Source organism: Zonotrichia leucophrys, chromosome 10 (genome assembly GCF_028769735.1).
Source record: "Zonotrichia leucophrys gambelii isolate GWCS_2022_RI chromosome 10, RI_Zleu_2.0, whole genome shotgun sequence".
In the NCBI taxonomy this organism is placed as follows: Eukaryota; Metazoa; Chordata; class Aves; order Passeriformes; family Passerellidae; genus Zonotrichia; species Zonotrichia leucophrys.
In genome coordinates this window covers 13,768,671-13,794,964 of record NC_088180.1, presented here as the reverse complement: position 1 = coordinate 13,794,964, position 26,294 = coordinate 13,768,671, and the positions used below count along the sequence as shown (strand labels likewise).

General features: G+C 45.1%; 1 protein-coding gene across 3 annotated transcripts in view; it reads left to right on the top strand.

Annotated features, from left to right (window-relative positions):
* Positions 1–25,517, top strand: part of AKAP13 (A-kinase anchoring protein 13) — a 73,430-nt gene extending 47,913 nt beyond the window's left edge. For 2 of the 3 annotated variants that reach the window (XM_064722717.1, XM_064722716.1), the window contains 21 exons: positions 484–551; positions 1,015–1,081; positions 2,257–2,392; positions 3,341–3,453; positions 4,011–4,157; positions 4,704–4,954; positions 5,578–5,703; positions 5,809–5,926; positions 6,440–6,688; positions 8,840–8,916; positions 10,255–10,436; positions 10,518–10,600; positions 10,924–11,103; positions 11,829–11,993; positions 13,074–13,142; positions 14,032–14,102; positions 14,595–14,639; positions 15,770–15,820; positions 16,604–17,053; positions 18,892–19,204; positions 20,046–25,517. In XM_064722717.1, coding sequence (XP_064578787.1) covers positions 484–551; positions 1,015–1,081; positions 2,257–2,392; positions 3,341–3,453; positions 4,011–4,157; positions 4,704–4,954; positions 5,578–5,703; positions 5,809–5,926; positions 6,440–6,688; positions 8,840–8,916; positions 10,255–10,436; positions 10,518–10,600; positions 10,924–11,103; positions 11,829–11,993; positions 13,074–13,142; positions 14,032–14,102; positions 14,595–14,639; positions 15,770–15,820; positions 16,604–17,053; positions 18,892–19,204; positions 20,046–20,095 — 3,011 coding nt within the window. In that variant the 3' untranslated portion in view covers positions 20,096–25,517. The remainder of the gene's footprint in view (positions 1–483; positions 552–1,014; positions 1,082–2,256; positions 2,393–3,340; positions 3,454–4,010; positions 4,158–4,703; positions 4,955–5,577; positions 5,704–5,808; positions 5,927–6,439; positions 6,689–8,839; positions 8,917–10,254; positions 10,437–10,517; positions 10,601–10,923; positions 11,104–11,828; positions 11,994–13,073; positions 13,143–14,031; positions 14,103–14,594; positions 14,640–15,769; positions 15,821–16,603; positions 17,054–18,891; positions 19,205–20,045) is intronic. The other variant, XM_064722718.1, reaches the window with a different exon arrangement.
* Positions 25,518–26,294: the final 777 nt, after the last annotated feature.

Sequence of the window (26,294 nt, the reverse complement as noted above, 5' to 3'; positions counted from 1 at the left end):
ACCATGGTGTCTAAATTTATGTAAATTAATTTCTCCATCCTCCTTCTGTCTTTTTGATCTCATAGTCCTTGTCTTGATGAGAACAGTATTTATCTTTTCAAAGAATTACTGGCCCTACAATTGGTTTCTGTTTCTGTCTCCTGCTTGTGCTTTCCACTTTACTTTCAGAGGGATAATGCCATCAGGGTTTTTTTTTTCCTTTTTTTTTCTTTAATCTAAGACCCCTGACAATTCAACCTTGCACTGATTCTTAAACAGAACTTCCTGTTAAATTATCTGAGGAAATGTTATTAACAAAATGCTAATTTTCCTGGAAAACAGCTTCTCTCTCAGCTAGTCATGCAAACCACAATGATGCCTAAAAGTTACAATTCTCAGTTGTGTAAGTTAACATTTCAGATTACAAACAGCAAAAACTGACCTATTTTCTGTGGGGTTTTGTTTAATTAATTGGAGTTTTTTGTTTGTTTTTTTTTTTGACAGACTGTAATGCAATTGTTCATAAAGGCTGTAAGGAGAGTTTTGCTTCTTGTGCAAAGGTCAAAATGAAGGTAAGGGATTTCACCTACTCTACAGAATATATATATATATGTATATAAAAAACACTTTCTGCCGCATGTCACAAAGTTTCCAGTTTGTTGTAAAGAACTTCAGCCCCAGTGCTGAAGCTTTCACATAATGAAAACTTAAATATACTGTTTATATGAGGAACACACAGATTTCATTGCTTGCCCCAAATGCAAGGAACCCGCTTCTCCAAGCTAAGCCATGTTTGTGCAATTATGATTTCAGTTCTCTTCAGTATTGTCATCACTTTCACATTTTCATATTTGCTGCACATTTGTCCATCTGTTATTTTGCTCACTTCATTCAGAGAAAATAAAAATATATTTAAAAATACATGTACACTGAGAGGCTTCAGGAAAAAAAATAGCTTTTTTTGTTTTAGTTACATGTCACAACCTTCTGGGAGAAGGGATGAAGAAATTAAAGTGAATTTCATTTTTCTTTCAGCCACAGAGAGGGATGCTGCAGGCACATGATACCTCTTCATTACCCACAGTAACCATGAGAAACAAAAGTAAGATAATTTCTTTCCCTCTGCTTTGGGAGTGGTCTGTGTCTGCTGTTCTTAACTGTTCTGACAACTGATACTTGACATTATGAAAAATAAGGTTTTAACAGAGCAGGAATGAGAGCATCCTCTGTGCATGCTAAGCAATATTTGAGATTTCAGAAGTTGTACAGAAGTTGTACAGAATTCATCCCCTTCTGCAGTGTCTGTGTAGCTCTAAGGAAATGTAAAATCATCTTAGATTTAGAAAAATCACGTGTCGTAGCTTGCCGAATGCCTATACCTGTTAAGGCCACACAATTTGGAAGATGCAGCCTGTGTCCATGGGTGTCTGACATGGGAAAGAATCCAGCTATGAATATTAAGTGAAGAGAATTTAAAACACAATTATCTTTTGTTTAAATAGTCTTGGGCTTTGAGATAGGCAAAAGAGAAATTATAATTTTGAGTAGGAGGAATGCTGACAAACTGTTCTTGACTTTGCTGAGATAAACACTGCACTGCAGAGTGACCCACTGTCACCAAGGCTGAAGAATAGGTGTGAAATGGCCCAGACTGGTTTTGTTAGGGCCATGATTTGGTAAGTTTAAGTTATAAGCTTTGATCAGACAAATGATAGCTTGTATGGAGCCACACTGTATAATACAGTTGTAATCACTGTGGTATTTATTATGAAGTTCAGAGGTGTTGCTCCAGATAGCAGAAATGCATCTGAAGAGGGAAAAATCTAGAATTAATATGAACAAATTATCTAGAGGTATGTGATGGTATAATGAAATCAGGATTATCATTTCTCTGTGGTACCTATTGATAAAAGAAACCCATCTCAAAGAGTTTGATCAGAAACATCGAGGTCAAAGGTTATATGACTGTGTGCCCAGGGAAATAAAAAGGCAACAGGGTGGATTGTGACATAGGGTTAATTATCAAAACAGTTATTCAGTCTCTGGAGTTGCAGATCCCACCTGGGTAATTCAAGCACAGTGCAGTGAGTTCTGCTCAGGGGTCAATGAGCTTCCCTTCCTATGGCTGCTCCTAACTGCTGACACCCCCTGGGGGTGATTCTAGAAAGAAAAGGCAGTGAATTTCCGAGTGTGGATCCTTTTAAGTCGTCCCCATGCCAGTGAGCAGTGGTTAAGGTGTTTGCATGGGCCGACTGTTGTCCCTCCCTCCCGCTGCAGGCTCGCAGCCCAAGGAGCGCCCGCGCTCCGCGATCCTCGCGCCCGACGAGAGCTCCGTCACCTCCAGCTTCTGCAACAGGAGGTCGCAGCAGCCCTCTGCGCTCTCCAAAAGTGTCTCCATACAGAACATTGCAGGGTAAGGCTCCTCCCTGCACACCTGACCATAAGTGTGCGTGTTATCTGATGCCGCTGATGTAAAGACAGAATTTCAGTTTCACTAAAAATAAGTTCACGTGCTGTGACTTGCATTAAAGGTACAAACGGGATCACAAACAGAGAAATAGCTATGTTCTGTATAATACCATCAGTTGTCTTCTGCACAATCTTATGTGAGTTAGTTTAGTCATGGCAGGAGTTCAGAGGCACAGCTGAGTTTGCCCGGCAGATTCAAAGCCACTTCCCAGGGATGCTCTGGGCTCCTAGGAAGGAATTCCCTTACCTTGGGAATTGGGCAGCATGCTGTGCAAGCACACATTTGCAGGTCAGGTATAATATTAACTTTTGTGTCCATAACAAGAGGGTGAAGGCACAGAGCTGCAGTCTTCCTGTTTTTAGACTGCATTATACATGATTCATTACAAAAAACATAGAAGAAAATCTAATTTATGGTTCCTACCGTACTTGCATATTGGGCAGTTCTGCATGTGGGGCAGGAACTGGCTTATTCTGGGCAATTTGGATGTCCTGGCTATTCATAGGGAATTTAACTTCAATCCATTTTCTGATCTTTCCCAGGGCTAGTGATAAGGATTCTTGTAGAGCCTTTGGTGTGGTGTTTTTTCGCACTGTTTGCTCCAAGGGCAATGAGGATGGGACGTGACTGGAATGGAGTTGTCCCAACTATAAAAGCTCAGGAGTGGTTCTTTATGGAAAGCACCGTCACTCACAACTGTAGCACTTACAGCTTCTCAGGCTCCAGTGGGTAGTTAGTAAACAACACATAAAAGCACATTTCTGTACATAACCGTGCAGTGCTGGCTTTGTTTTTCAATTCATATTTTAAATGCATTTATTCTGCTTATCTGAAAGTACATTTGGCTGGGTTTTTGTCATAAACAATATTGTGTGTTCTGTTTTTCTGCAGAGTTGGGAACGATGACAGCTTAATACACACTTGGAAATTCCTGTCGCAGTCAACAGACTCTTTACATAAAATCAGCCGGGTTAATGAATCCATGGAGTCGCTGGTTGATGAAGGTAAGGGATCTCCATGGCATTTATAGGAGAAGGAAGGTCTCAGTGCTGCTTTCCAGAAATAGAAAATCCATTTTCAGCAATTGTCTTCTTTTATAATGGACAATTAAAGTGCATTTATTTTAATCTCAGAATATTAGTTTGATAAACTAAAACAAAGCCCCACATAGTAATTTCTTTAGCTCATTGAATTATGGAAAAACATTTAGAAGGTTTCAGTTACAGTTGAGTTACTTGGAATTTAGCTCAGGGACAAACATTTCCTCTTCTCTTGTGGTTTTTTATTTAACTGCAATGTCGTTTCACAGCAGATTAGGAATACATTATCTGAGCTAGAATTTGGTCCATGTGAAAATGGTGAACAGGAAACTAGGAAATAACCTTTAAAAGTGTTTTTCATAACTACTCTTTATGTGGTATATGATCATTTGTGTCAGTAAAGGAGAATGTGTGTGATATCCGTGGTGTGACTGACAAAGCCTAAACGTAAATAATTAGGCAGGAATCTCAAAGGAGACAAATTACCCACATTTTAATGGCACTTCTATTGCTTTGTGAAGGTGCAGACATGAATGAAGGACAGCTCATGGGAGACCTGGAATTAGATTCCAAGCAGCTGGAGGCAGAGTCCTGGAGCCAAGCAGTGGACAGCAAGTTCCTACAGCAGCAACACAAGGATGTTGTGAAACGGCAAGATGTGATTTATGGTGAGACATCTTCACTTTTTACTCACTGTAAACAGCTCCCTGATAGGAACACTGCTTTGGTTTCCTCAAAAGCCAAACTTTAATTCTTGAAGCTCCTAGGAATGTAATTATTCTGTGAAAGGTGTCTTTCTGCATTTCACATATCCAGAAGCCATCAAAGCCCCAGAAATTGCCTCTCCTCATTTGTCGGTGTTGACTTTCAAACTGGGTTCTACCACAAGCAGCTAGCTACGAAGTCTTTTCCTGAGGGATTCAGGAGCCATCCTGTATGAAGAAAGGGGGATGTGTGGAGGCTGGCAGTGAGGTGTTAGGAAGGAGAAGATACCAGGGCTGAAGGTTGAGACCCCAGCAGCAACATCCAAAGCTCTCTGCTGGGATGCCTCTCCCCCTCTGTTTCTCTCACACATGAAACTATTGACTAATGTTACAATTCCTGACATGAAATTTTTTTGACACAACTTAGAGAAGCCCAGTTATGGCAAAGCTTTCTAATGGCAGCTTTTCCTTGTGCTCTAATCCATGAACTCTTGTCCTCATCCCATGCAGAGCTAATGCAGACAGAAATGCACCACGTCCGCACCCTGAAGATCATGAACGATGTGTACAGTGCAGCCATGCTGAAGGAACTGCAGTTTGAGCAGCAGGCAGTGGACAAGCTCTTTCCCTGCCTGGAAAACTTGCTGCACATCCACAGTCAGTTTTTCCAGCGGATTCTGGAAAGGAAGAAGGAGTCACTGGCAGACAAAAGTGAAAAGAACTTTGTTATCAGGAGGATAGGTGACATCCTAGTGAATCAAGTAAGTGCTGGAAAATGTTTGCAGTTCTGAGAGCACAGCTGGAAGCCAGATGCTTTTCCTTCCCTCCTGTTTCTGCCTGTCAGATAAGCACAGCTGATGGCACCTTTACTTTTCACACATAAAAATCTCCACCTCTGCTTTTTGAAGCACTTTTTGCTCTTTCAGAGGAAGGTCTACTGTTGAAAATTAATTTACTTCATTTTGTGGGAAAGAGAAGCATTCACTGACAGGCACAAAACAGTTTGACCACAGACTGGAGTGTAGGCAGGAGCTCACAGCTAAATATGCCCAGTGTGTTTCTTGGCTGCATTACTGACCTGGTGTTTAACTCAGAATGGATCATTTTACTTTTCTTTATCCACGGTTTCTATCTTCTTTTTGTCTGTTTTGACTCTTTTTGTGGCTGGCTTTTAAGCCATGGGAGTAGAGTTGCAAATTTTGCTGTAGTGACTCAGTGAAGTCCCCAAATCAGCTCTTTACTCTCTAGAGATCTGCTTGCATGGTCGAGCATGCTTTGGACTAATTTGATTTCCCCAAGTTCTTCTGAGAGCCTGGCAGGCACTGCTGGGATGTCACCCCAGGAGTTGAGTGTAGGCTGGAGCTGAGTGTCCTTTTCTCTGCAGTTCTCTGGGGAGAACGCTGAGCGGATGAAGAAAACGTACGGCAAATTCTGCGGGCACCACAACGAGGCTGTCAATTACTTCAAAGATCTTTACACCAAGGACAAGCGCTTTCAGGCATTTGTCAAGGTAGGACCTGGAAGGACAGATGTACCCAATGGAAAAGACGTGTCCTTTCTGCACTCGGGGGGAGTGTTTTGCTGCAGAACTGAAATTTTCTTCTTTGTTCCTTAGAAAAAAATGAGCAGCTCCCTGGTGAGGCGCCTTGGGATTCCTGAATGTATCTTGTTGGTTACACAGAGAATCACAAAGTACCCGGTCCTTTTGCAAAGGATACTGCAGTACACCAAAGGTAGGGACCAGCTCCTCTATTCTAAGCACATATTTGTTTGTCCAGTGTGAAGTTTTAATCCTTTACAGCTGAAGCAGATTTTTTTACCAGCTAATCCAGTCCTTGTTGTCTCAAATCACTGCAAAGAGATAACTGAATTCAATACTTCCACTTAGGATTAGTTGTTTAGGACCTTGATTTAGTTGTTAAAAGTCTGTCTGTAGCTAATTATGGAGCAACATGCCTAGACTCCAAAGTCTCCTAGCTTGCTTTTTTAGGTATTAGCTAAAATATGTAGTTAATTTGTGCATTTCATCTCTACTGTCTTATATGCAAAGTGTATTGGAATATTCTCCAGTCTCAACCATGTATATGTAAAGGGTTTTGTGAAGCTCTCTTTAAGGGGGAAAAATGTCTCATTTAAGTATTAAAAGTCATAATGTGGGAACTTGGGAGAAGAGGAAGGAAGGAAGTAAAAGTGGGAAGTTAGATTGCACAAAGTCAAATCGAGATGTTTCTGTTTCTTTTTTAAAGAAAATGAAGTGGAACATGAAGACTTGACTCAGTCGTTAAACCTTGTTAAAGATGTGATTGCTGCAGTCAACAGCAAAGTCAGCAAGTATGAAAAGAAAAAGCGTCTTGGGGAGATTTACAACCGGACGGACAGCAAGTCCATCATGAGGATGAAGAGTGGCCAGATGTTTGCAAGAGAGGACTTGACGCATCGGAAACTCATCCGAGATGGGCCTGTTTCACTAAAGAACTCAGCTGGCCGGTTAAAAGGTAAGACTCTCCTGCCTTCTGCTGAGGAAGGATGCAGCTCACCCTCTCTGGATGTAAGATTAATCCTCAGACTGGTGCCTCCACCCTTGATTTATTCTTCTGCCTTGATAGATTGTGACACCAGCTTTCCCCTGCTGTACCCCCACTCCCCATTGCATTTCCAATTCCTCGTGTGTGTTCTGGGGTGGTAGAGAGCTGCTTTTCCTCCTGGTGACTGCGTGCCTGCTGAGGGCCCGGGTGGCAGTGACACCTCAGTGTGTCACTGACTTGCTGAGGGATGCTCTGGGCCAGGAGGACACGATGGGGCTGCAGTTGCCCAGAGCATGGAGTCAGATCTCCATGCCTGTGCCACGGTTCCAGGAGTTGTGCTGGCTAAATCTGGAACCCAGCCTCAACTTTCTGGGCCTTTCCTTCCCTCTGAGGGCTGTGGCATGTCTGCAGCAGTACCATCCCAGTTGCACTGGGATCCAGGGAGATGTCCCAGGGATTTGTTGCTCTTGAACCTCTTAAGCTGTTGACACAAACTGTTCAGGAGAGGCTATGGTGTCCCTGCAGCTGCCTCTTGTTGGGTCAGTGTTTTCCTGAGTTGCTTTTTGTTTGTTATCAGGTGGAAGTAGTTTTTTTAAGGTGCTGTGGACTGAAGTCCTCCAGTGAGTTAAAAGCTAAATCTCCCAAGGAAACTTTCAGCTAGGACCACAGTAGCAGTAAGAGCAGACAGAGCTGTGCCTCAGGCCTGGCAGGAAGGCTGGGCTTCCCTTCCTCCCTGCAGCATAAGCTGATTAAATATGGTCTGTGGGCATGAATGGGGCCTGTGCAGGGAGGTGATGATAACGTGGAATTCTGTATGGGGTATGATTTATTTTGAGGTTTTGGAAGCAGGAAGTTTACAGATGATTTCTAGGCACCCAAGACTGCTACTGCCTTCAGATGGTGGATGAAGCAAGTTCTGCTGCTGTTGTGAAATCGTGATAAGCACAGGCTCCATTTGCATTTCTTAATCATAGAAATGCACAAACATGTCCATAGTGCAGACTCCCAGGGAAGGCAGGTTCTGCAGGCAGGCTGCAGAAAAAGGGAGAGAGTAGATCGTTCATATCTTCAGGTTATTTTGTGGTATTTGAAATGCAGCACCAAAAATTATAGGAAGAACTTTTGTTTAAGAGTTTTAGCATTTCCACTCTTGCAAAGTGCATGGAACAGAGAAAAAGGCAGTCAAATGCCACCTTCTGCAAATCTCCCAGAGCCTGGATTTAGTTTTGCAGCTTTGCTTAAAGTTAGTAGTTCTTTTATCTGGAATGGATTCTGTCTTCCCAAAACAGACTGGAAGGATTTACCCATGGGATGATTTAAGTTTCTGGTTTGCTTCCTCTCTGTCACAAGATTTCCCAAGTACATTACACAAAACCTCTTTGTACTGAGGGGTCTGGGTGGGGCATTACACTGGGTAGTTGCTGTGCAGCTTTATGATCTGTTATTAGGAGACTTGGAAGGCTCTACGTGTACTCTGGGAAAAGACTGATTTAAAATCCTCTGTTGGCTTGAGGTTGTGTTTCCTTCTCCCGTGAAAGAAAGCCAGGTCCTGTGTCTCATGCAGGCTCCCCTCAGAGCTGTGTTTGTCTGAGAGCAGAATTACTGGTGGCTCCTGAAGTCAGTATTTCCTGGGAAAGAAACTGCAGCTGACAAATGTTGTTATTGCACGATAATTTACACCCTGCAAACCACTCATCAAGAGAACCATAAAATCCAAAACTTCCCGTGCAGATATTTTGCTTGAGGGCTGAAATATTGATTGTTTGAGAAAACAGAGCTTCTATTGAATAAATGTTTCTGGCTTTCACTGTTATGCCCATGTCTTAACTGGTAGTGAGCATGTGGCTGGAGAGGAGCACCCCTGCTCCCATGGGTGAGAGCAAATCCTGCAGGATGCCCTGGTGCTGATGTGTCCTGCTTCATGCAAAGCTGGTTCAGAGCTAACCTGATCTGGCACCTCCAGGAACTGCCCTTGCTCCTCCTGCCAGCTGGGAGGTTGCTCTTGCTTTCAGGATTTGCAGAACCAGCCCTGCTGCTCACCAGCACTGGTGTTATTGCAAGAAGTCTTTTCTGGGGTGAATTGTGTGGTTATACTGCAGTGGTGTGCTTCTTCTTTTGCAGAAGTCCAGGCTGTTCTCCTCTCTGACATGCTCGTCTTTCTTCAGGAGAAGGACCAGAAGTATGTCTTTGCCTCACTGGTAAGGCTTCAGCCCTTTTTTCCTCCTTACTTTTCTGTGTGAGAGACCCATAATGTTGTGTTGTGCAGCAAAGCCAGCAATTGCCTGCTAAACAACCTAATTTTCTTGCTCAGAACATTTTTGTTTGCTGAGCAGACTCCATTCTTTTTGATGGGAAAACACGTCCTCATGCCCCACCTCCCCTTCCTGCTGTGCCTTGGCACAGCTGTTAATTGGCCTTGAAAACCTGCCTGTCACTGAAAACACTTGTGCTTTGCAGTTTGTGCACACTGGAGCAGTGACTGGGCTGGGAGAGAGTGAGGGGATAATGCAAACTTTGTAAAAATGAACCTCAGCTGGAAGAAATGTCCAAGTGCACTGTGAGCTGCTGCAGGGGGCAGTGAGGTGAAATGCCAGGGCAGTAAATTCAACACAACAGCTTGAAAATAAATGAGAAATATATTTGTAATGTGCAGGAGCAAAAACATTAGGTTTGAGGGCAGGCCCCCAAAAAGGGCTGGGCACATTGACCTGCTAAAGAAAACCTGGTGCCTGATGGAGTCTGCTGGGCTGTACCTTCCAGGCATGGTCTAGACTGGCTAAACCCTGTGACCTTTCCACTCTTTGAGCATTTTGAAAGCTGATAATTTGTTATTCCAGTTCCACCAACCCTCTGCATGGGCTCAGTGCCCTACACAGGAGAAGCTGGTTTGCATCAAGTCCTGCTGGTGAACGAGATCACCCCAGCTGCAGCATGTGGTACAATGCACAAAGGGGCTGGCTCCTGTGCAGATGACACAGCAGCCTGGGGACACTGTAACCCAGCAGGCTGATGACACAGAGACCTAGCACACGGTGAACACCACCTCACACACAGGTTCTGACACAGCAGTCAGCTGTGAGCGTCTGAGAGCAACAGAGGTTTTGTGGGATTTGGAAACAAGACTTTATCCTGGAGAGAGATGGTGAAGACACTGTGTGTGAAGCAGGCTAGCAAGCTGCACCAAGTGTAAGGAGCTGTGATATTGATGACAGGAAGAGTGTGGTCAGTAGAAAATGAGATCAGAGCAAAATATGGTACAGTGTACAAAACCACAAAGTCAATTTAAAATTAATTCTTTCTTGAAATGAAATGAAGTAAAATTGCTTTTCCTGCATAACTCCTGGAGGAAAGCAAGCCCATCCCTTTTGTTTGACCCCATTTAAATGATTTTGTGTTTTTAATTAACCAATATGTTCAGAAAATGTTTGCAAACCTGAGAGATGTAGCATTATGGTTTATTGAGACCTTTTCAACGCTAGTTTGAATCTGGGAGCTAGCTCTGGTCCCCTTCCTCACCCATTTCTTTCCATCTGAAGGACCAGAGATCCACTGTGATCTCTCTGAAGAAGCTGATTGTACGAGAAGTGGCTCATGAAGAGAAGGGTTTGTTCCTGATCAGCATGGTTGGGAAGGATCCTGAGATGGTGGAAGTCCATGCCAGCTCCAAGGAAGAGCGCAACGGCTGGATACAGATCATTCAGGACACAATGCACACCATGTAAGGCACTCAGCCATTCTTGTGGGGCAGGGGGTGCACTGGGTGTGTTCCTTTAGTAATTGAGCTGTGTCTCCTGTCCAGGGATAGAGATGAAGATGAAGGAGTTCCTTGTGAGTCTGAGGTTGAGAAGAAATTGTCCGATGCGAAAGTGAGAGGACTGAAAGGTAAAATCTGCCTGGAACAGAGCTGGGGGGCCACTGTGGAAAAATATATGGGAGTTTCTTGGATTAGGTTTTGTGGTTGAAGTGTGACTTTTTTCAATCCTGCATCCAGCAAATAACTGCAGTCCTGGTTTGCAGATTGCCTTCCTTGCATTATTTATTTTCCGAGCCTGCCGTGCCAGATTGCCCAGGGCACTGTCGGGCTGCCAAGTCCAGCACATATTGTCATGCTCCACTAGATGGGGCCAATATCTCAGGAATAGCTCAGGTTTCCTTGCCAAAGCTTTTATTTTGTCTTCATCTCTGTTTTCTGTTCACCCCCACAGAACAACTTCAGCAGAAGGACAAACAGATCCTGCTCTTGCTGGAGGAGAAGACGAAGATCTTCCAGGACATGGCAGACTGTTCTGTGCAGGAGGAGACACAAGGCTCCAGGCAGCTCTTCAGAGCCTGCACAGAAGAGGCTCCAAAAGGAGAGGAAATCATGAAATCAGCAATAAATGAAGGTGAGCCAGTCACGTGGCATGTAAATTATACTAACCAACTATAATTGGTTACTATCAGTGAAGGCATCATTTCTCAAGCGCCAGTTTTTGAGGGAACATCTTCTCTTTGTCAGAATAACAAGATAAGGACAAACTCCTCCTCATGGTATTGTCTCAGGGACAGATCATGAGGATCAGGAAAGGAAGCAGGTATTGCAGAGGTGTTGAAAGAGGGCAGGGAAGTCAGCACAAATAAAACCATGCATTGAACCTGCTTTGGGGTCAGGAGCAGCATGGGATTTATCCTTGGCTGAAATTTCAACCATCCAGGCTTTTGCTATTCTTCAGTCTCAGCAAGATGTGAGGGTGGGGTTGGGTTCCAGCAGGAGCTTGTGATGCCTGCAAGGGAAAAGCAGTTCTGTTGACAAGGGCAAGGGTAGGTGGAAACTCAGGCTACTTTCCAGTATGATCTTTGGAGAGGCTAAAATTATTAAATGCTGTTGTCAGAGAACACTGAGGTTGCGTGAAGAAAGAGAGGGAGGTGTAAGGTTTTTGCAGAGCTCCAAGAGTTGGAGTTAGTGGTCAGACTGAGTTTTTGCAGGGGCAATGTGTACTGTTCACATCCTTGTCACAGAAACCGAGATTCTTTGTACACCACATAATTTCTGGCATGAGCTGAGGCAGGGATGAAAATAGCTCAGAAACCTGAGGTGGGCTTTAACAAAGACATTGCTGCTTTTTATCAGTTGAAGTGCTGCAACACCTGGTGAGCAGGAGCCTGGGCACTGCCCTTGGACAGCAGGTCAGCAGCACTGCCATGGACCAGGAGGGAGGAGTTGGCCCCATCTCACTCCCTAGAAGGGCAGAAACTTTTGGAGGATTTGACAGTCATCAGATGAACGCCTCCAAGGGTGAGTAGTTCTGTGTGTGCTCATCAGAATTTGTTAATAACACACGTCATCATATCCTCTTGCTTCAGAAGGACTTCAGCTGGTGGTTTGGGTTTCACAACTCCTCTTCAACAATAAGTGACAGATTAGAAAAGAAAGCTTATGTACAGGTGGATTGATGGTGGCTGAGAACCTGTGGCTATACAAGAGTTAAACATCTGAACTCTTCACTCCTCTCTGTGTTCTCTCCAAGTAGTACTTGCTATTTTACTTATGTGCCACATGAAAGCATTTGGCTTCTCAATAAATTAGTTTCTTCATGTTATTATTGTAATATCTACAGGTCTGTTCTTTGTTCTTCACTTTTCTTCCCAGCAGGAGCCTGATGCTGTTGCATTTACAAATGGATGTGGATATTGCTGAATCAAACACCTTTTCCCCTGTCTCTGCTCTCTGTGCATTTATGTTCCACCTACATCTGCATGTATTATTCCTCCAATTAAGTCTCTCCCAAAGAAATGCGTGACTACTTATTTCAGCTGCATACTTGGCTGCTTCCCAATGCCCTCTTTCTTTGCTCTAGTCATCAGAAACTTCCCTGTCCTCAAATTCCTTTCTCTGTGGTCTTACTCACACTCCCAATACAACCAGTTTTGCTGTGCTAGTGTCTGTCTCAGCGCTGGCATCATTGGACCTCGTCTGACCTCCTGCATTAAAGGAGCAGTGTTAGCTCCAGACAGTCAGACATGAGAACTATGTAGAGGCTTTCCCAGTTCTCCTGGAGAGCCCAAAGGCCTTGTCATCATGATGACAAATATACTCACACTGGAGGGGTTTGTTGAGGGCTGTGCCTCTCTCTGTTGCAACAATGAATGGGACAACCTCAGGCTGTGGCCCAAAATCTTAAGTTTTCTGTAGAAATACCCTCTAATTCTAATTCAGTAGTTGTAGGGTCTTGGGAGATTTTGGGAAAAGAATTCAGGGCCTATTTGTTCTGCCCAGGAGGTATGAAACCTGGCATTCTCTCCAGTTCTTGTGTTCACAACCTGTGAAACCTCGGGCAAGGCTTATAACCTGACTCCCCTTCGTTCTCCCCTCCAGCAAAGCAGAAGGGAGGAGTTTCCTCCTGCAGAGAGGTGGAAGGTCCCAGGACGTGGCGCAGGAGAGCAGGTCTGTTAGGAGGGCTGGAGGGTCAGCCTCTAACAGCAGAGCCAGCCTCGGGGGTGGGGGGAGGAGAGGGCCTTTACACAGCTGTGGTGTCCTTCACACTGCTGCAGATTCAGGTTTATGTAAAGTCTTTAAGAGTGGCAGAAGGAAAGTTGCCACTGCAGGTGTGGGTTTTCCCCATGGATGCATCTCAGCTGGCAATGGGAGTACAATAGTCTTGGCAAGAGCTAGAGGATGAAAGGTCTGTGTGACTCCTTTTGAGCAGAAGGGCAGCACAGGGGGAGGGTCAGAGCCCTCGTGTCCCCACAGGTCAGCTCAGTCTTGCTCAGGAGCACTGATATGAGCCATCCAGGGGGAAGTTAGAAAGAGAAGCCCAGTGTCCCTTTGAAGATCCAGGTATCTGATAGCTAAGGTTAATGATAAATTGTTAGCATAGAATTACACAGGGTGTTGCACAGCAGTATCTGACCCAGATGTAAATTAACTTGCACAAGAGAGGCATTGAAACTATACCTGCAATAATATACCCTGATATGATTCTGTTATCATCCTCCATCTGCTCTTATGCTGCCTCATGTCTTCTCAGCAAGTATTCTGTGGTAGTAGACAGCAGTGCAGGGGCTAGACAGAGCACCATCTAATAGCTGAATTTATCAGCACGTTCTATGAAACCAAAGTCAAGCCTAATCTAAATTCACATCCACTTTTGCTGGTAGTGCTGACGTGTTCCGTATATTTAGGGCTCAAATTCATTTAGTTAAAATGTCAAGAGCTCTGTGTCCACTTTTGTGGAACACGTGAGTTTCCTGTATTAAATTCCTCAGACTTTAGCATGTTCATCTCTGCCTTAAAATGTTGAATGACTGATGTCAGTGCTGGCTTCTTCCTTTAGGTGGAGCGAAAGATGAAGGCGATGATGCTCAGGACCTCCGGAGAACAGAGTCAGACAGCATTTTAAAGAAGGTATGCCTTGATTTGTGTGTCTGCCACCACTGAGCTCAGATTTCAGGAGTGACAGCTCTAGCCTTAAAAAAATGCCTGAAAATTTCTTGACAATTAGATACATCCTAATAAGTTAAAAATAAAATAAAATGTAAAATACTCAAAACCACTGACTTGAAAACCACTGCAATTCAGTTGTACTCCTTAATGGCACAGGTTGGCTACCATCTGTCTGCATTAAATTTGTTTAATTCTGCATTGTTATTGAAATTCTAAGGTCAGCTGCAACCTTGCACCTTTTCTTTCTGGGGATCGATCCATCACATAACTGCAAAATAATACCTAATTAACATTTTATTCTAAATGATTCTAAATGGCTTAAAAACATGCATGAATTCTCCCAAAATGGAAGGTGGAGGGGAGTGTTTAATGGATGTGTCATTAGTTCAGCTTCAGAAGACATTTGCTATGATTTTTCATTGTCCTCATATTAAATTTGTGATCTTGTCATAGGGTGGAAATGCTAATTTGATGTTCATGCTGAAAAGGGATAACGAGGTAAGAATTGATTCCATTGCTCAGCTGTTCCCTTCATTTAAGTGGCTAGAGAATTTGTCTCAATAGGTGATAATGTAGAAGAAAACACATTTAATTTGCTGAAGCACATCTAGACTTTTAAATACATTAAGCTGAACCCACTGTGTCATTTATTTGTTTAACCTTGGATGTTTAGACAGAGAATTCACTGATTGTCATCTGCTTGCCAGCAAGATGATATGTGCTGATTATAAGCAGCAAGGGTTAATTACCACCAGGATGCACAGGGCTGTATTTATTGTGCATCTGCAGACAGAGAGAGTTTAATTTTATGTTGCAGGTGCAGTGAATTGGGGCAATTAGGTTTCTATTCTCCCTTTGATACACATTCATAACTCCCAATTAGCATTAATGACAAAATGAGAAGCAGTTCTTAATACTGGCTATCACTCCACTACTGCAAATACTGAAGTGCTCTTTTTTCTTCTTCTTGAAATTAATTGTAGGTTATGAGAGATTCAGAGAAATTTTTAGCTAGGCTAAATTTAGGGATAGAGCATAACTCCAGAGTTGCTTGCTCTGTATTCAGCAACAGACCATTCATGAGGTGTTTGCATTTCTGTATTTTCAGAAAGCCTCCAAGAACACACCTTCTGCACTTGTGTTGCCTGCTGTAGTGCAGCTTTTCTGCCTGGTGGCAGTGGGTCTTGTATGGGTCAGCTGAGGGAGAAGGGTACAAATAGTCCACATCTATTTAAAGATTGATTTATTTTTTTCCTGAAATTTTTAAGTGAACTTCTGGGCTTCATCTCAATTATTCAGCTTGTTCTTGAGCAAGCTGATGTTATGGGAAATGGTTTGCAGAGGCAAACCAGGACTTCCCATGAGCTCAATGTTCCTTCTCCTGCTGCAGTGACAGCTAGGGAAGGGAGGAAGGTGATGCCAGGCACTTCTTGGAGATGTTCAAGGGATCTGTTGGTGTACTGGGGACTGATGCACTCATTGCAAGGGAAGAGTGAGGAAAAGCAGGGTGCAGAGGGATGGCTGTGCAGCTTGTCAGACCCACTGGTGGGACACAGAGCAAGAGAAGGTGCTGTCCACATACCCAGCACCCAATGAGATCTAACAGCAACGCTTCTGTTTTCTTGCAGCAGGTCCTCCAAACCATCACCAGCCTCCATAAGCTGCTCACTGCTTTGCAGGTAGGCTTAGCCCTTCATCCTGCTCCCACACACTGCTTGCCTGAGCTGCTTGTTGTGCTTTGCCCGTTGTGTCACAGCCCTGCATGGCTGGACACCCCACATTCAGCTTGCAGGCTCAGGGAATGAGCTGCTGCCCAGGGGAACCAGTGCTGGCCTGAATTTGGGAAGCTGCTGAGGGAGCTGCTTTGCCAGTGTTTTGCAGAGATAATCAAAACTCCACAACTCTTGTGAAAGTTGTACAGCCAATATGTTTATTACAGCGCTGGACACATGTGGGAATCATTCCCCTAAAATGACATGCATCCTTCTGGGGACTTCAGGTCCCTTTTTATCCCACTCTCAAATACATATGCACACAATTTCACCATAGGTTCATACATGTTCATTCTTACAAATTTCGTGTGACATTTGTCACTAGTTCTTCTTTATCAGAAAGAATTCCTAGGTCAGGCTGACCTGCTCTCACAGCAGTCTCTGTCTTTCTCTGTCACCTTCTGTCTCCCTCACCTTATCTCTGTCCTTCACTGAAGCAGTTTCCCTGAGCCTAGGTTCTGCAGTCAGGCTAAATAGCTATGTTTTCTAACCATAGAATCAATTTAAAAATGTGCATTTCACCTAAATCAAAATGGATTTCTACCCTGGAAAATTTCTACTCTGCTTCATTAGCATGCTCTGGTAACCAGGCAGCAGTGCTGGGCTGGGATCAGAAGGGGTTCACTGCAGCACCCTGGGGTTTTCAGGGATGGGAGAGGATGCTGCAGTGATCTCTGTCCCCTCTGCCAGGGCGTGGTGCTGCAGCAGGACACCTACATCGAGGACCAGAAGCTGGCTCTGAGCGAGAGGGCACCGAGCCGAGGCTCCTCCCGGCCCACCTCGCTGCTGGAGCAGGAGAAGCAGCGCAGCCTGGAGAAGCAGCGCCAGGAGCTGGCCAACCTGAAGAAGCAGCAGACGCAGCACCAGGAGGAGAGGAGGAGGAGGGAGAAGGAGTGGGAAGTGCGTGAGAAGGAGCTGGCGGAGCGTGAGGCCGAGCTGGCGCAGCGCGAGGAGCAGCTGCAGAGGCAGAGGCAGGAGCTGGAGCGCGAGCGGGAGGAGCTGCAGGTGAAGAAGGCGGCCTACCAGCTCGACCTGGAGAGGCTGCGCGCTGCCCAGAAGCAGCTGGAGAGGGAGAAGGTGCAGCTGAAGCAGGACGTGGAGAGATTTGCTCAGATGCGGCAGGAGCCTGACCACAACCAGGTAAATGATGCTGGCAGCCAGGCTCCTTGGCAAGCTAGGAACAGGGAGCTCCAGCCAACTCCTGGGTGAACTGCATGCCCCTCACAGCTGCCAGGTCTTTTGAGTAGAATCCTCCCAGAAATGGTGTTCCTATTAGAGGGAGGTTGCTGATGGTGAGGCATGCAGTGATTGTGGGTAGTATTTTTTGGAGTCCTCCTATTTTTTGGATATCTTGTTCGCCATTTAGGCTGTGAATGATGGAGCCTTAGCATAGGAAGAGCATGGCTTTGAGGAATGCATGGGTTGAGATGTGAAGGAAGACTAGTTTGGGGAGGTTTAGTCCAGCAGTGTTTAAAACTGGCTCTTCCTTTGCATAGGATGTGCAGTGCTGCTGGTTTTGCACCTCTGGAGCTGCTGAGGCATTGCCAGTTTTGGTGTTTCATGGTATATTGGGGGTGCCTGGCCAGTGAGCTCTGCCCACTTCCCTGTCTGTGTATTGGGGGATGGCAGACAGGAGGTGGCAGGCCGTCCCAGGGCGTTGACACTGCCTGATGTTGGCCTTCACCCAGGGGCTGAGCTCTGGGGAGCAGTCAGTCCTTCACAGAAACACCCTGAGTGTTGTGGGTCACCTGCCGCCTCCAGCTGTCACAAAAACCACTTGTGAAGCTGATAACTCCAGGGCAAGTTCACATGCTGACATCCATCCCCAAAAGCATTCTCAATATCCAGCAAAGAGATGGCATTGCTGTGTCCTGAAAGACCAAGCACCTGCAGTCCAGTTGTGGCTCAGTGAACAAAGGTCCCCAGCTCTGCTGAAAGAGGCTTCTGGTGACTGACTGTTCACAAGCACAAAGAAAAACTCACACACAGATCCTGGTTTGGATCTGTGAGGTTTATTCCTTTACAACTGTGCAGCAGTCTGACTGAGGAGAGCCAGCACCACTGGCAAAACATGGACTGAATTTAATCCTTGAGCCTGTTGATCATTTGTTTGTAAGTCACTAATTCTGACTGTAGTTTGCTTAGAGCTGTAGCAGAGCTAGTTTATAAATGTTGGATTGCAGAATGGGAATGATTTTCGATGCCTGAACGGCCTAATTGTGGAGCTGAGCAGTGAGTTCTGAAAAGCTCATCACCAAAGCAGGTCCTGCTCCCTCCCACCTGGCTCCTGATCAAGCCAGAAGTTTTCCAAGCAGCCAGTGAAGCTGTTCCAGCTCCAAGCACTTGCAGACAAGGGGCATGGATGCTGTGAGAGAAGCTGAGAAGTAAAATGCCTGCAAGGCCTGAGAGATTTAGGAGAAGGAAGCACCTTCTCAAAGCAGGTATCTGACTGACATTGCAGAGCTATTAATAGAGTGTTCAGTCAAGCTTTGTTGGGCTTGTTTTGATCTTCCCTTTGAATGTGCAAGCTCAATTACATTCTGAGACAGCCGTTAGGGGAAAAAAAAATCAGGAAAAATGCTTTTGCTTTCATCTTTTGCTTGGGAAGGCTTTCTTTGACACATGGGGCTGCTGTGCCGTGTGCTGGCGTTCCCTTCCCAGAGAGGCACGCTGCTCCTTGGCCTCCTGCCACCATCTGTGTGTGCAAACCATGCAGGGTGAGTCTTGCTATTGAGATCTTAGAGAATATTTGCCCTTGGCTTGTTGATACATAGCAGAATGCATGTAGGAGCAAAAGATAGTGGAGTGTTACTCTTTTCGTGTCTCATATTTTCATCTTGAACAGAGAGGGCTTTTCTCTCTTTACTTTGCCTGGATGGGAAGGTTGTTTTACCTGGTGAATGGGCTGGATGTTCACCCCTGAGTGGTCTGGAACACCCCTTTTCTATCCTGTTTCATGAAACACTTTTTCTTCCTAGGTTTCAAATCTACATGAGAAACTTGCCAGAGTCTCCTCCCAGTCCAGCATTGACGAGTCCTCCATGCAGAAGAACCCTTCCCTTCCTAAACAAGGGCACTTTGATGCAGAACTGTCTGTCTCCCCCAAAAGGAACAGTCTTTCAAGGACACACAAAGAGAAAAGCACTTTCCATTTGCTTAGCACAACAAACCAGACTAACAAGGCAGCTGAGGAGCAGACCCAGATGCCTACTCGCCTCTTCAGTTTAGCCAAACCAAAGGAGAAGAAGGAAAAGAAGAAGAAGGGCAGGGGACATCGCTCCCAGCAGTCTGGTGAGTGTCAGGGGAGCTCACAGGTGTTTGTTCAGGGTTGGTAAGCTGGCTGTTTTCCTACAGCCAGTGAACTTTTGTGGAGGCCACAAAATCTGGCTTGAAATGAGGATGATGACACAGGGATGGGGAAGAGCAGCTGTGTTGAGTGGATTTCTCAGCCTGAAGTGATCTTCCGTGGATGTTTCTGCCTGTTCTGCAGCCCCTGGGGTTGTCAGAGGGACACACATTCTTCTCATTGTTTCTACCCTTCCCATCCCATGCTGAGCAGCCTCCATGGGCTGGATCTCTGCTTCAAGGAGAAAATACTCTGCTTCAGTGTCCGTGCTTTCAGAAGGAGCTGCTGCTGGGATGCTCTTGGCTCTTGCAGCTCCTGAGGCATTGATGTCTGCTTTAGCTCTGTGGCAGTTTGGAAATGATACCCACAAGCCTTGTGCTGGCCTCTCCCCTCAAGCTGGTCTGTTTTGTCTCTTGATCTGAAACAAAAACATACAGGGTTTTTGGTTTTGTTTTTTTTTTTTTGGTTTTTTTTTTTTGGTCTGATAGTTTTGCATCCCCTTAGGACTCAGAGCTGCACCTCAAACCTCTGACCCACATGAAATTTGATCACATGCCCTCGGATGACCGCTTTCATTCATGCTAGCTCACTGATGTTTTCCAGCTTGTGCACAGGAAATCTCACCCATTACAAGGTGTAATTTCATGGTAGCTCAACAGGGACCTGAATATCTTTTAAGGGGCCTGGTGGATTTGGCAGACAATGGGATGTCTGTTCACACAGAGCCCCACTCTGCCTGCTGTGTCCCTCTGTTCCCATAGTGATTCCCACATGCTGTTTTTACAGATTCTCACTCGTCAGAAGCACCTGCAGAGGGTGAGGAGATCTTCTGCTGAGCATGGACTGTTCCAGTGGTGGCACTGGCACCGTGGACATCCTGCCTGTGACACAGCCCGCGGCTGGTGCCTGCGCTGGACGAGCATCTGGAGGTTTTAAACAAAGAAAACAGTTCTGAAGTCTGCTAAGTGGTGGATAAGGGCCTCTCTCCTGTGGTTCTAGGTGAATTCTCCCTGCAGAGGCTGTGCATTTCCCTGTGCAAACCTGGGGTCAAATGGATTGGGATAGATGCTTTCTGTCTCTTCTTACTGCTAAAGGATGAGAAAACATAGCCTTAAGGGGTCTGTGCCTTCAAATTCCCCTTTTCTGGGGAAAAGAACCAAAACCAAGCATTTAGCAAAAGATTAGGACTCTACAAATGGTGCGTACACACTGGCATATATAGATATCCTGTATATGTACATCTATGAATCCACTGGGATATGCTTACAGTCCCTACAGCCAAGGTCCACCCGTGGGCATGGATGATACCTGAGGACTTTCAGGGATGTGTAGATATTAAATATCTTGCCCTTACTGCTCCTGCTGTAACACAGTGACCTGCACACCCCTTTTGTGCTGATGGGACAGGGGATGTTTGGTTTCAGAAGGGTGCATTACACCAGGAAGCAGTAACAGCATTCAGAAGCAACAACTCAGAGGATAAAAATTAAAATTTAAAATCATTCTGAATGATTTCTGTGGGGCAGAGGAATCAAATGTCAAACTGTTTCTAGAGTCAAGCAGAACATTATTGGGTAGATTTAAAATGCCTCAGAAAAGAGCATTTTGGTAGGCTGGTAAGGCAGTCCCAGGAGCCAGAACAGGCTGTTCAAATGGAAACAACAGTAAGCAACATTTTTTTTTACACAATCTGTTTGAGCTCCAGCTCACTCCCTCCCATCCCCAAAGTAAAAATTATGTTTTTGCCAGAATAGAGCTCTCCAGTTGCATTTGACATCCCCATACAAGGCTAATGACTGAGGGGGGGTGGCTAAAAATCTGCTTTTATGCATCTTTGTTCAGTTCTTTGTGTTTTTCTTAGCCTGCTTTTTGTGCTGCTGTTGGGCTTCTGTGTGTCTGGATTTTCCCACTTGCCCTGCTGGTTTCTGAGGCAGAGTGAGAGCAGCAGTGTCTGAGCAGGTCAGTGAGACAGGGCAGGCTCCTGGGAGGTGGCTCCTGTCCCTGTGGCTGTGCAATACCGGGCACTTGGGAACCATTTCTGGGGAGAAAAAGGCTCTGATGGACAAACCCCCTGTGGGACAGGTCCGGAGGCCAGCGTGATGTGTCCCCATGAACTCTGGGGTGGTGTCTGTGCAGAACAGGAAGGTCCAAGGGCAGCTCTTGCTGTGCCAGCTGTGGGGTGTCTGCAGAGTTGAGGAATATAGGCATGTGTTCCGTGGGGGAGGAGAAATGCAACAAGATATTCTTTTCTCAAAAATCACCTTTCTTCCAAACCCTGTCAGGCGAATTACCCAAGTGGATTTGTAAATGGTTACCAGCTTCAAAATAGGTCAAGGTTTTGCTCAAGAGTTTGAAGCTGTCATGTACATTTCCTATCCTACTAGTTTGTTATTTTTTTTCTTTGAAATGACAAATAATTTCTCTTCTTGTACTATTGTTTGATTTCAGTTTGCTCTCAGGCTTGTCATGAGCTGGTGACCCACAGCAATTTTCAGAGTTAGTGCTGATGAGTATCAGCAGCATTGATGGTGAGGTGGATGCTTGGGCTGGGCTGTCTTGGTGCAGGAACCCTGCTTGTTTGGAAGCTCTCTACACTATTAAAACTCAAAAGAAAAAGAGAAAAAAATAGAAAGGAAAAAGGGTTGAGATTTATTTTTATTTTGGTTTTTTTTAACTCTTATTTGGTGCTTGTTCTTAATTGCAAGCAGGGCTTGCAAAAATATTTATCTTTCATTTTATCTGAAAGAGTTTTTTTAAAAAGTTTACTTGGTTTTATTTTTTTATTTCTTTTTGCTTTTGTTTGGGGAATAGTTTGAGGGGTTTTTTCTCTTTCCCCCCCTTTATTTTTTTTGTTTGTTTATCTGTTCTGTTTTCTTACCAAAAGATTGGTAAACCAAACATTCTCATCTCCCTGTTTCCTACAAACCATGGGGCTGGGCAGTGCTGCATTGCAGCTCATTCCATGCCCAAAATCACACAATTTTTAGCTGAGAGCTTTCTTCAAGGCAGAGCATCTTCAGGCCAAAAAAAGTCTGGAAGAAGACAACAATGACTTCAGACGAGGCTACTCCTGTCAGTCAGTTTCCATGTTGAAACGTTTTGGTTAGGTTTTCTCATTCCCTTTGGAGGCAAAGGAAAAAGCAAAGCATAGAGTGCTTTGCAGTGTAATTGCTCTCCAGGACCTGAGGGGTGCTGAAGGAGGCACGTGCTGGTGGTGTGGAGTTACCTTTTTCATAAGAAAACCACCAACTTCACAAAGTAACTTCTGCCCTGCTGTTCATACATCTGCAAACACGAATGGGCTGAGATGAAATATCTGGAAACCAAAGCTCATATGCTGTTGTGTGAGCAGAGATCAGGGCACTGGTACCTCTGAGTTCCCTCAGTCTGGAACAGCCTTTGCCACTATGAACTTCTCAGTTTATCCCTCTGTCTTTTCCCCAGTCCCAGCGCATGCTGTATTCACAGCATAGCAGTGTCCCATGGCTCTGAGAAGGGCACCAAAAAGCAGATGAGTGACCCAGGGCAGCAGGGTTGACTCTGCCTGGCTTCACCATCTTTCCTGACCTGTGCAAATCAAAAAGAGCATTCAGTGCCTGAAGTGCCAATACTATTGGCTAAGTGATCTCCCAAGGTCCCTGTGGTTCCTTGACAGAAACCACAGGTGTGAGTCAGAAACACACTGACCAGAAATCCTGTGTACAAAGCTGTTTGTGTCTTAAATTCTGGTGGACAGACCTTTGTCCCTGGAGGATGGCTGTTACTCTATGATTCACTTTTTTGGAATGAAGCCTCTCCTCCCACACTGCTTCCTCCTTCTTTCACCTTTAGGAAGGTAAGGGCTTGTTTTTATCTCTTTAGCCTTTTATTTTTCCCATCTCAGTTTTTCTTTGGAAAGCCTTGGCATAGATTCCCAGAGTCAGATTGCTGCTCTGATCCCTGAAGGTTGTCTAGCATTGTCTGCTAGAGTATTGTCCCAGCTTGACAGCACCTAAACCTTTCCTCTTCCTGGCCTTAAAATTGCATTTGCTCCAGTTCCATGCCTGGCATCCATCCTGCAGTTGTTGAAAGCTTGTTATTTCTACAGCCCAACCTGCTGCCAGTCCCTAGATCCCATTTGGAGCACCCAAACCATCTTGTTTTGCATGAGGTTCCTGGAACTCAGAGTAGGTTCAAAAACATATGTTTGAAGCCTGTGTTGTTGGAGGAGAAGAGGATCCTGTGAGGGCTCTTGGAGCTGTTTGTGCTGATGTTTTTTGGAGGGCAGAAATCAGATTTGGTTTTCTTGGGCTTTTCTCGGCCTGGTCTTTGCCACTGCCCAACAGGAGGGGTTTCAGTGTCCAGGGAAAGTGAGAGTGTGGGCTCAGACAGGTTCAGGAGTGGCCAGCATTAGCTGGGGGTGCCAGAACACCCAGCAGCAGAGAGTAGCTGTAGCAAAGGGTGGGAGACTCCATGGGGCTGGGTGAGCTTGCCCTTAGATTCCTTTAAATGATCATCTCAACACATAACTTGATGTCAGTTTGATGCCATAAAGCACTTTAATGGAACTGGTCTTGCCCCCTTTAATTATGGTTATTTGAAGACAATCAGTTTTGCCATTGCTTCCCCCTCTGTATCCCCAGCAAAATCAGAGCTTCAAGTAGGCGTGTTCCTGGTTTGGTTTGGCTTTTCCCCCAGAGGGGAGGAAGGGCTAAGCTTTTTGTATTATTTTTAGACCAAAGTGGGTGTGAACTGTCTAATCTACAGTCCCACTGCAGATAGGTTAAGTGGCAGGACAAGAGAACTGGCTTCTGTTGGCTCAGGTACATCCCCCAGGAGAGCTTCACCATCACCTTCCTCAGGGCAGGTAGGGAAGCAGCCCCCACAGTGGTTTTCCCTCCATCTCCTTTTCCTTGGAGAAACTCAGAGTGAAGGAGATGTGAGGGGATGCATCCAAATAAGTGAGGCCCTTTCCATGCACCAAGGTGTTTACTGTCCACTGTTCACCTCCCTGGGACAGGAGCTGCCATCCCCACTGAGGGTGGACTCTTCCTTCCCTCTGGAGGTGTGGCAGCACAGTGATGCCATCAGCTTGTGTGGGTTTGCATCCAGAGAGTCCAATCACCTTTGCACCTTCCCTTGAGTCACTAGGAGACATCACAGCTGTTGCTGAAACACCCAATTCCAGTCCTTCCACATGCCACCTAGTCAGAAGATGTTCTTCAGGTGCCAAATCCCAAGGAAGCTGTCTAGGATATCTATGGCATGGAGCAAGGGAGGACTGGGCAGGGGACACAGGAGAGTATCTGCTAAAATCCCACAAAACATTCCTTGTTAACCAGAACTCTGGAAATTATTGTGCCTGCTGGCCAGGTTTGGGAATTTATCATGATTTAGGGCACCCCTTTAAATAAAAAAACCTCCCCTGCTGCTCATAACTCTTGCCTCATTTGTCAGAAGGGGCAGCAATCCACAATTCTTCATTGGTGATACAGCTAATTTTTAAATATAGGCGAGCTGAACTGGCCAAATCTCCTACACCTTGTGCTCTTCAGTCATGCGAAGTGTAACACCACCTCCCTTCACACCTGCATTTCCAGGACTCTGTGCCCTTTCCTTCCACATGCATTTCACTGACACTGATGCTTTGCCCAAATATAGTTCAGCTTCCATTGCTAGGGGGGAGGGGGGAACAGGATAACACTCACTGCTTTGCATACAGCTATGAGCTTTGTATGTATTTAAGCTGTCTATAGGTATCCATCCTTTCCATGCTGTAAAGTAATGCTACTATTTTCTTTATCAATATTAAACACTGCCTCAAGAAAAAAATGAAATAAAAATCTCTGTCCAGTTCAGTTCGCCTATGGTTAAAGTTTAGCCTGGTGTTTATTTTGTACTAATATGGAATGCACTTGAGTAATTCCCAGAACATTGAGGTGTATTGTAATAACCTGATATACCTCTGTTTTTGGTTTGTTTCTTATTAAAAAAAAAGGAAAAAAAAAAGCTTTGCGTTTTCATGTTGAACCTGTAAAGAAAAAAATTTGGGAAAAAAGGATTTTTAAACAAGAGGGTGAAACCTAATTGCTGTATGTTAATTTGTAATTATGTAAAAAGTGAGCAGATTGTTGACTGTAAAATTCTTCAGTTTTTCTGTAACTTGCCAGAACCAACAAAGTTTTGTAACAAGCTTTTATTTATCTTCCTTTTTAGTTATCAGTATCAACCTCTTGTAAAGTCATTCTTCCTCTAAATAAATTTGATTTTAAGTCTTGAGTTTTCTGCCTGATTTATTCCCACACCTCTGGTATTTTTGCTGATGACTTTTTTGCACCAAGGCTGAATGAAGAGCCTTAACCTCCACCTGTAATCAAATGTTTGTGTTGCCTTTATCCTCCCCATTCCAGTTTGAACCCACTGGACTCTTTATTTTCCTTCCCTTACAAGATTTGGATTTTACTGAAGGCCAGATGGCTCTGTAATATTCCTTGGGTTTTCCTCCTCCCCACACGCAGAAGGGGAGGTGGCACAGAGTTCCTGTAAGCCCCTAACACACAGCTCAGTGTCTTTAATAAATCCTAGAGACAGAAGGTTTTGGTTCTTTCGGCTTAGAGAACCAGAGATGCTGCATTTCATCACAGCACAGGGCCCAGGATGCTGTGTGGTTTAGGTGTTCCCTTGTCTCCTGCAAGAAGAGACCCATCAGAAATGCTGTTCTGGGGAGGTGTTGTAAGGAAGAAAAGTCTTCCCTGTGAGGGTGGTGAGGCACTGGAGCAGGTGCCCAGAGAAGCTGAGGATGCCCCAGCACTGGAAGTGTTCAAGGCCAGGTCAGACATGGCTTGGAGCAACCTGGTCTAGTGGAAAATTCCTTGCCTGTGGCAGGGGTGGTGGAAAAACGATCTTTTAAGTTCCCTTCCAACCCAAAGTATTCTGTGATTCCATGATAAGGTACATGGTGTTCCCAGTGCCTGCAGGCATGGGTCCAGGCAGGAGAGGGTGCCAGAAGTACAGAGCCATGACAATGAGGAGTCATGGAGGACCTCAGTGGGGTTT